This window comes from Strix aluco, chromosome 3 (assembly GCF_031877795.1).
Source record: "Strix aluco isolate bStrAlu1 chromosome 3, bStrAlu1.hap1, whole genome shotgun sequence".
NCBI classification, from domain to species: Eukaryota; Metazoa; Chordata; class Aves; order Strigiformes; family Strigidae; genus Strix; species Strix aluco.
In genome coordinates, this window is record NC_133933.1 from 3,504,049 (window position 1) to 3,513,726 (window position 9,678).

At 51.8% G+C, this 9,678-nt stretch overlaps 1 protein-coding gene across 1 annotated transcript; it reads left to right on the forward strand.

Moving 5' to 3' along the window:
- Positions 1 to 1,096: 1,096 nt before the first annotated feature.
- BMP2 (bone morphogenetic protein 2) lies at positions 1,097 to 6,912 on the forward strand. The gene is made up of 3 exons (XM_074817188.1): positions 1,097 to 1,966; positions 2,979 to 3,340; positions 5,701 to 6,912. The coding sequence occupies exons 2-3, from the start codon at positions 2,986 to 2,988 to the stop codon at positions 6,543 to 6,545; spliced, it is 1,200 nt and encodes a 399-aa protein (XP_074673289.1). The 5' UTR covers positions 1,097 to 1,966; positions 2,979 to 2,985; the 3' UTR covers positions 6,546 to 6,912.
- Positions 6,913 to 9,678: the final 2,766 nt, after the last annotated feature.

Below are 9,678 nucleotides of genomic sequence, written 5' to 3' on the forward strand. Positions count from 1 at the left end.
AGGGTGCTCACCTTGCCGGGAGGGAGCCTGGGCTAGCAGCAGGACCCCAGCTAATGACAGCGTGCCAGTGGCTTGGGCTTTGCAGAGGCCCCTAAATCGCTGGGTATCGCATACCTATGCAGGAAGGGCCAAGCCCTACCGCAGAGCCCGAGCAGACGAAGAGACGGGGCAAAGGATGTGTCCCTGCCCGCCGGCTACTAAAGTGTGTCGGGATGAAGAGATTTGCCAGTATCAGCAAAGGGAGCGGGGGACGTAGCTCGGATTGGGAGCCAAATCCCGCCGCGTGTGGGCCTGCCTTCTTCACCCCTGCCACCTCTCTCCTCCTCCTCCAGGCCTGTACGCAGCCGTACGCGATGCCGGGCCAGTGGTGGCTGCAAACCTGGGGAGCACCGGCGTGGACACGGCTGGGCTCCCCCCCTGCCCCGCCCACCGCCACCGGTCCCGCAGCCCCGCGGGAGCGTGAACTCGGCCCCGGGGCAGGTGGCAGGTAGAGGCGAGGGGCCGTGGGGTTGGCGGAGGGTGGTTTACCATGGGGTTACCGTGTCCCGGCTGGAGATCCGCCGCATTTCCACCACTGGAGGGCAGCCACATCTTAAAAAAAAAAAAAAAAAAAAAAAAAAAACCAACACAAAACCCCACACCAGAAAAAAAAACCCTCAAAAAAAAAAAAAAAAACCCTAACCCAAACCTTCTGCCGGCCGCCCGGCCGGGGCCGAGCCCGCGGTCGGATGCACCGTAGACTCCTCCCGAGGTTTTCGGGGAGGGCGAGGAAAGCCCCCGTGGTTGCCAGCCCCGCGGCCCCGGCAGCAGGCTCGGGGGAGAAATAAGTAAATAAGTGTGTGTCTCTCTGTCTCTCTCTCTATGTATTTAAACTGGTTTTAAAGCACCGGGGAGTCTCCCGGTACCTTACGTGACCTCTACACCTTCCCCACCCCGGCGGGCCGGGGCACGGGCGCTCACCCGGTTGGCGGCAGCGGCTGTCGGCCCGGGACCGCGGCCCGCAGCGGGCGGCCGTGCCCCGCCGCCCACCGGCGGGTCCTGGGCCGGCGGCCGTCCCCGTCCCGGCCGGTGGGGAAGTGCCCCAGAGCTTAACGGGCCGCCCTCCCCATCCCGGCTCCCCCGGCGCGGAGGACCGGCGGCACGGCGACCCGGGCGAGCGAGGGAGGGAGCGGGGCGAGGGAAGAGGGAGGGAAGAAACGAGGGAGGGAGGGAGGCGGCGTCTCCTTTAAAAAGCCGTGCGGGGCCGCAGCCCGCTCCCACAGGGCGGCTGTGATTGGCGCGGGCCAGCGAGCCTCCGGGGTCGTGACATCGCCAAGCAACAAAAAGGCCCCGGCGGCGGCCACCGGCCACCCCCGGCCATGGTGCGGTGCGGGGCGGGAGGCGGGCGGGCCGGCGGGGCGACCGGCGCTGGCCCCTAGCGCGGCCGCTCCACGCGGGCAGGCGGCTACTCCCCACCCTTTTTGGTGGTGTGTGTTTTTTTTTTTTTTTTAATTCTTTCTCCTCCTCCTTTCTTCTTTCTTTTTAAGGGAGCGGAGAAAAGTCAAAGCTTCATTTTCATGTTGCCGCGGGAGTCTCCGTAAACGTCCAGCTGTCTGATGCGGGTGATGCAAAGGACATTTTTTAAAAGGAGCCTTTTAACTCCGTAGGCACATAGGGACCCATTCACGGCCAGGCACACGCACACACACGCGAGGAGGAGGAGGAGGAAGAAGAAGAAGCAACAACTTTCCGATCGCTGCTTTTAAAAGGGAGAAGCCCTTCCCTGGCCGGGACTTGCCTTCTGCCTCCTCAACCAGCTGCTAAAAGTATGTTTCTGAGGCGGACTGCACTTCAGGGAACTTCTATTTTCTGCTCGGCAGCTGTAGAGGAGCAGCAGCGAAGTTTGGAGTAACACCAAGTGATGCGGGAAAAACACCCCGAGAGCAGAAAACCCTCCTGCAGACACAACCCCTGCTGCTGCACACAGGTATAACTCCGGCGGTCGCAGACCCGCTGAAAGCCTTCTCCGCAGGATGACTCCGTGGGCCACGGCGGAGGTGCTAGAGCTCTGCAAGAGAGAGGGGGGACGGGACGCTAATCGTAACAATAATGATAATAATAATAATAATCCAGCGCAGAGTTTCACGGGGGAGAATATCATCCTGTGGGTTTGGCTAAGAACGTAGCAGGATTTGTGTTTGCCTCCTTCCCCTTCTTCCACTCCGCCGAGGGAAAATAGCCCTCCCTTGCTCTCCGCCGGTGGGGGAAGCCGCTGCCCCGCCGCGGGGGAAGCGGGACCGGCCCCCGGCCCCCTCGGCGCGGAGCGGAGCGGGGCGGGGGGGGAGCACGGGGGTCGCGACGGGAGCGCAGCGGGCAGCTCGCTTTGCCCGGCAGCCGCCCCTTCCCTTTCCCCGCCGAGCGGTCCCGGTCCCCAGTCCCGGCGGCGGGAGGCCCGGCCCGGCCCGGCGCACACCTGCGCCCCGCCGAGGGCAGCGGCCCGGCCCCGGCGGTGCCCCCGCCGCCCTGACAGCGGCCGCCCCCTCCTCCCCTTCACCTCCGCGCTCCTTTGTTGCGGATCGCCCCGCTCCGCTCCCCCGCCCCGTCCCGTCCCGTCCCGCCTCGGTCCCTTTGATCTCCTGCCACGGGGGATTTTCGTGCCTCGCTCCGCCGCCGAGCACCTGAAGCGGCCCGACGGGGCCCCCGCGGGGTTGGGGGGGTGGGGGGGGGTAGTGGGGTTTGGGGAGGGGGGGGCGGGTTAGTGGGGGGGTGCGCTCCTCCGCGCCCGTCCCGCCGGCAGCCGGCCGGGCGGCGGCGGGGGCCACTCGCCATGGCCCGCGGGGGCCAGGCTGGGCGCCGGGGTGGGACCCACCTGCGGACCGTCCCGTTCCCCCCCACCCCGCACCCCGCGGCGCGGTGTCCGCGCTGACTGGCTCCCATCGCCTCCTCCTCCTCCTCCCCCCCCTCCTTCCTCCTCCTCCTCCTCCTCCTCCTCCGCGCAGGTTGATCATGGTCGCCGCCACCCGCTCCCTCCTGGCGCTGCTGCTCTGCCAGGTGCTGCTGGGCGGCGCGGCCGGGCTCATGCCCGAGGTGGGCCGGCGGCGCTTCAGCGAGCCGGGCCGCGCCGCCTCGGCCGCGCAACGCCCCGAGGATCTTCTCCTCAGCGAGTTCGAGCTGCGCCTGCTCCACATGTTCGGCTTGAAGCGGCGGCCCAGCCCCGGCAAGGACGTCGTCATCCCCCCCTACATGCTGGACCTCTACCGCCTGCACGCCGGCCAGCAGCTGGGGCAACCGCCGGCCCTGGGCTACCCGCTGGAGAGGGCCGCCAGCCGCGCCAACACCGTCCGCAGCTTCCACCACGAAGGTAGGGGTTCGGGGTGGGGGGGTGGGGGGGGCTGAGGGAGCGGCGGGGAAAGGGGAGGGTCGGAGGAGGAGCGGCGGGGCGGATTCCTCCCCGGGAGCGCCCGGGCTCGGCCGCTGGTAACGCGGAGTTGGGGGAGCCCTGCCAGCCTCCCTTCGGCCCCTCCGTCCCACGGCGGGGAGGTTGGGGGGGGGGGGGGGGGCTCCGGTTGTAGCCGCTCTCCTCGCCGAAGCGGAGCGGCTCCGCGCTTAAACCTTCCCACAGGTAGCTTGGCCGCGGCGAGGCTAAAGCGCAGGAAAACCTCCCTAATGCGGGCTGAGCCGGGGCCGCTGCCGAGGTTCCTAATCCTTATCTAATCCCCGTGAGAGATCAATGAAACAATCAATCGCGGCCTCCTTAAGCGCTCCCTCGCCCTGCCATCGAGGAGCGATTTAGCCCGGACCCACGCTACCAGTGCCCAGGCTGGTAAAAGCCCCATGGCCACGTCTCAGCTCTCACCCACGGGTGACCCGGGTGTCCAGCAGCACCTCGTCCCCTCCTCACCCGCAGCCCACCGAGGCAGTGAACCCCCTGGGACGGGGCCTCGCTGAGCAACTGGGTGCGTTTCCCAGCTTCCATAGCCCAAACGGCGATGGTGGCGTTAGCCACGGCACGGGTAGGCCCGTGGAAGCCGGTGGGGCGCGTGTCGCTCGCGTGCTCTTTGGGAAACGTTTCCCCAGGTTGTAATTGTTCCTGGCTGCTAGTCTCCGGCGCTGGCGTGCAGTGGCCCCGCTGTAGAAGTAACGAAAATTGCAACTTTCCCATGCTTTTAATGGGAAACTGCGTTGAGAGAAGAACTCCCGTTAGTATTTAATGTTTCTGATGGATAAAGGAGGCGGCCTCGGAGGAGTGGATGGGCTGTGTAGTGGAAAGCCTTCTCGTGAGAAAGGGAGGTGAGGGATGAAACGTAAGCCCTCCTCGTCTGCATTTCTCTGTGTGGAAAATAGACACCTAGCAGTGAATGGGGACAAGCCAGTGCGCGGGTCGTTCACGTTAAACCTGAGTGCAGTCGGCAAGGGGCTGAGCAAGAGCGGAGCCAAAAAGGCAAAGTTTGTCATTTTTAGGGAAACGTAAAATTCCACAGTTTGAAGTAGTCATACTGCTACAGCAAAGGCTGGTTTTGACATATGTTCTATAATTTTCACCAAATTTAGAAGAAAATCAATGTGACTCAATTTTTTCCCCTGAGTTCTCGCTCTGTATTAGTGGCTTCTTGAAAGCAGAAGTTTGTCTTGTCACTGCTCAGAACATCTGCATGTTTACAAATATGGGGCTGGTCCTGAAGTACTGTAAAGCCAAGCCTTACCTTGTGCAAAAAGTCACGCTGGATTCAGCAGGGAATGGCTACATGACTAAGAACTGCTAAGAACAGTTGTTATGCCTTCCCCTTCGGAAGTGATTGTTTCTCCAGGATGCTTAGCACCAAAATTAAAAACCGCGATTTGAGAGAGATTTGTTTTGACAAATACTTTTAATTTCTTCAATGTCTGTAGCAACAACGTACTTAGCAACCCTAGATATATTTTACTCCCTCTGAAGCTCCGTTCAATTATTTGTTGACGCAAAGGTGAGAACGGCCTGGGGTTTAGTGACCTTTAAATTATTTTTTTTTTTGTGGTTTTGAAAACCTGTTGTTCAGAAGTGACTTTGTTTCATTATCCCTTTATCATCCACCCCTCTTTTAGCAGCTGAACCTTCCTGCTGTTCTCTATGGCCCTTTTGGGTAAACTAGGGCGTGCTTCTTAAAGTACCTTTACAGATGTTGAGTTCACCATCTCTAATTAAGATACAAAAATCCATACATTAAGATCTGTAAGTCACCCAAATTGCAGAGGAGTATTTTTGAGAATAGAGTTTAAGGGGTTGACATTAAGAGCCTTATTCTTGAACAAAGCAGAAGTGCAATAGTTACCCTAAGTCCTCAACTGGCTTTAAGGATTCTCATCAGACCTCGGCTAACTACAGCGCTTGAGTTTTCTCACTAATGTCCTTGAATTCCAAAGTAATGCTGCGTATTTCTTGCCAATTATTATAACCACCTGGAATGCAAAGGACACCAGTATTCAATCAAAATGCATAACAAGGAATGAAGCATTCTTAACTTCATGCTATACGTGCTTGCATAAATAAACAGAAAGACAAGGGGGATGGTATTTTCTGCCTGGAAGTCTTTCAGATCTCGTATGTCACGTGTGTTAGCTGTCATTTGAAAGTTGCCAACAGCAGACTATCTGAGGAGTTGGGTTGCTTGTCTCAGTTCCTGATTTTTTTCTTTCTTCCTTTCTTTTTTTTTTTTTTTTATTTTCCCTGTTTAATCAAATTAGAAGTTTTGGAAGAACTGCCAGAAACAAGTGGGAAAACAGCACGGCGTTTCTTCTTTAATTTAACTTCCATCCCTAATGAGGAGTCTATCACCTCAGCTGAACTCCAGATTTTTCGGAAACAGGTGCACGGAGCCTTTGAGAACAACAGCAGCTACCATCACCGTATTAATATTTATGAAATTATAAAGCCAGCCACAGCCACCTCTAAGGACCCTGTCACAAGACTTTTGGACACCAGGTTGGTGCATCATAATGCAAGTAAATGGGAAAGTTTTGATGTAACGCCAGCTGTTTTGAGGTGGATTGCACATGGACAACCTAATCATGGGTTTGTGGTAGAGGTGGTTCACTTGGACAAAGAGAACAGTGCCTCCAAGAGGCACGTTAGGATTAGCAGGTCTTTACATCAGGATGAAGATAGCTGGTCTCAGCTCAGGCCATTATTAGTAACGTTTGGGCATGATGGCAAGGGACACCCGCTTCATAAAAGAGAAAAGCGTCAAGCGAAACACAAACAGCGTAAACGCCACAAATACAGTTGCAAAAGGCATCCGTTATATGTGGACTTCAATGATGTGGGGTGGAATGACTGGATTGTTGCCCCACCGGGGTATAGTGCCTTTTACTGCCATGGGGAATGTCCTTTTCCACTGGCAGATCATCTAAACTCCACAAACCATGCCATTGTTCAGACTTTGGTCAATTCAGTGAATTCCAAAATCCCCAAGGCTTGCTGTGTGCCGACAGAACTGAGTGCTATTTCCATGCTCTACCTTGATGAAAATGAAAAAGTTGTATTAAAGAACTATCAAGATATGGTTGTGGAGGGTTGTGGGTGCCGCTGACACAGCAAATATATTAGACAAATACAAAAAAAAAAAAAAAGCTGACACTTTAATATTTCCCAATGAAGACTTTATTTATGTAATGAAATGGAAAGAAAAAAAACACAACTATTTTGAAAATATATTTATGTCTACGAAAAAGTTGGGAAAACAAATATTTTAATCAGAGAAATATTCCTTTAAAGATTTTAAATGTATTTTAGTTGTACATTTTATATGGGTTTAATCCCAGCACATGAAGTATAATGGTCAGATTCTTATTTTGTATTTATTTACTATTATAACCACTTTTTAGAAGAATAGCTAATTTGTATTTATATGTAATCAAAAAGAAAAAAATATAGGGTTTGTACATAATTTTCCAAAATTGTAGCTGTTTCAATTGTGTGTATTTAAGTTGAAAAGAATACATGGAAGGTTACTATGGCAAAGTGCATAGCACATTTGCTTTCTGCTGTGCTACTGTTAAGGTCACAAGTTCAAGTCCAGAAAAAAGTGGATAATCCACTCTGCTGACTTTCAAGATTATTATATTGTACAATTCTCAGGAATGCTGCAGGGTGGGCTGTCCAATCCATGAGAACTGGCATCCTCCTTAGGTGGAACATTTGGATAAGAACCAGACGTTGCTGATCTAGCATAAATACTGCTATTCCCAACTAATTTGCAGTGTGAATATAAGAAGGACCAATAGAAATCCTACGGGAGGCGGGGGTGGGGGAAGACTGAATCCTTTCTAGACCTACAGAAAAGTGAATGTTTGATGTTTCCTTTAAAAGTCCTTCCTTTAAAAGTCCTGGCCAAATATAAAATAATAAAAACTAAAATGTCATCCTTTTTTTATTTGTGATTATGTATGCTAAAGGGGAATACGTACCTTATTTGTACCGGCCCTTGTCTTTAACAGTTGGAAGAGCATTGCATACTTCCTCACCTCAGATGAGAGCTCACTTCTGTGGAGTGTTATAGTGAAATTCATCTTCAATTTTTGCCCTACATACAGCAGGCTGTTGTCATATGCAGCCTCCTATCTAACCTCAGCTGATGGGTTTGCTGGTTTGCAGATTAGCTTGTCTTCCTTTCCAGGGTTTTTGTGTTTGAAATATTTTTTTTTTTCCTTCCCAAATGTTTAAATCTATTTCAGATAATAAATTGTAGAGCTCTGATATTCCTTTCTGAAAAGTCCAGTCTGTAAGAAAAAACATTTCACTTGTGCAGTCATCACAAGGATAACTTGTGCTTACATCTTCTTACTTTTTAAATCCTTCACGTAAGGCGCAAAAGCATGATTTGCAGTTGGCAAAGGCAGCATTAAAGCTAATACTACTTATTGTGCCCCTTGTGCGTTAAAAGACTGGTATGGCAGTTGAGTTACTAGCTGTAGAACCTGGGACGAGCATGCAGAGGCCAGGTTGCTTCTTGTGTGAAAATTGTGCTGAAATAGTAGAGCGGGAACGTAGCTTAAATTGGCTTCTTGGTGATCCACTGCGAAGTGCACTGAAGCTGGGAACAGAATGGAATAGTGTTAGATGCTAGTGGGAAGTTCCTGCCTGTTTCAGGAGCTCTCCGCTGTATTTAGTGGATATACAGTGACTCTGTGCTGATACCTCCAGAGGTGTCAGAACCCCGCTGTGCTCCGTTGTGGATCTGTTTCTCGATTTGGTGAACTGAGGCAGCGCTTCCCAAAGTCATGTGTACAGCTGGCCCATTAGAGACCTCTCTAAGTCAACTCTGGGAATCTCTAAATCGGGCCTGCTACTAGCCTGGCTTTTTCTTAACAGAAACCTCCTCTTTCTCATGGCCCTCTCCAAACTCCTCCTTTTTTTTACCAGAATCCTCTGGGTTACAGCGAAGGTACTGAATAGGTTTGTTGATCAGAAAGGCTAACTTGGTGATGTCTTACAGGTCTTGTTACAGAACAGTTCTCTACTGCTAATCATCACAAAAGGCAATGGCTACAGAGGATAGGAGAGAAAAACTGATTTCCTGTTGATCCCATTTCTCTCTTGACAGCTTTAAAAATATCTTAGGCTAGCTGTAAGTTTGTGTGGCGAGATTTAAAATGTACGTGTTTCTTTGTACCAGCGGTATTTTAATAGCTAATAGAGAACAATCCACCACTCTGCAGTTTGGCTCTGCTTGTTTTTGAGAGGTAGCTGATGTTATTGGTCATGCTGATACTACGTAGTAGCCTATGAGTTCGCTGGGTGGACAACTTCAGTTTGCTCTTTCAAAAGACCAGTGCTGTTCTGTTGGCTAATATTTTGAGGGGGGAGTGGTTTATGTGCAGAAGATTTGTTTGCCTTTTGCTTGTTGCCAGCTTTACTGGTGATGAGTGAGTTTATGGCTGTTGCTTTGGGAAGGTAGTCGGTCGTGGGAAATGCCATAGTGAAGGTTCTTCAAGAATTCATTGATTGTTTACGATGCGTGGTTGTGCTAGTCAAGTCATAGTGGCGCTAGCATACTCTGTAAAGCTGGACATAAAGTGCTGAAAAATTGGAAGATTGTGCCATTTCTATGAGCAGGAAAGGTATGATCCCAAACCTGCTGAAATCAATAAAGACTTCTAACCAGATCCTAAACTCCAGTGTTGCAAGGCTTGAGTTTCACAGCTCATAGCCCTTTGTGTGTAACTAGATTGAGGAAGGCTTTTTACAGAGTGGTGGCTGCTTTACTTCTCCTCTAAGGCATGAGAACACGTTGATGCTAATCTTGTTTCAAAAAAATTGGCTACGGCGCTTGTCTATGCATGAGCAGTAGCTGGCTCATGGCGTGATGCCGCATTCCTTGTAAAGGCAAACCTCCTGTTGCTTGACAAAGAATTGCATCCTTAGTAAAATAGACTGAGGCCAATGTATAATTGTAAACCGATTAAGACCCACTCTTGCACGCATTTCTATACCTGCTTAGTCACGGAATCATCAGTTCCGTACTGATTTCGAGGAGGAAACAGGCATGTGTCAAGCTCAGCACGTCCATAAATTTCTGCAGAATTGGTTTCATAATGTGTCTTTTAATCCTTAATTTTTAATCTTTCTCTCCAGACTGGAGATGTGAGAGTACTCCACTGAAGAGTTTGTTTAGGATTTAAAAGAAGAGAAACAAAACAAACTTTCATATATGAGTAGTAGAA

Excerpts from the sequence above, each read along its gene's own strand:
- BMP2 (XM_074817188.1), top strand. The coding sequence starts at position 2,986 with ATGGTCGCCGCCACCCGCTCCCTCCTGGCGCTGCTGCTCTGCCAGGTG. Across the intron at positions 3,341-5,700 it reads CCGCAGCTTCCACCACGAAG|AAGTTTTGGAAGAACTGCCA; the intron begins GTAGGGGTTCGG and ends TAATCAAATTAG.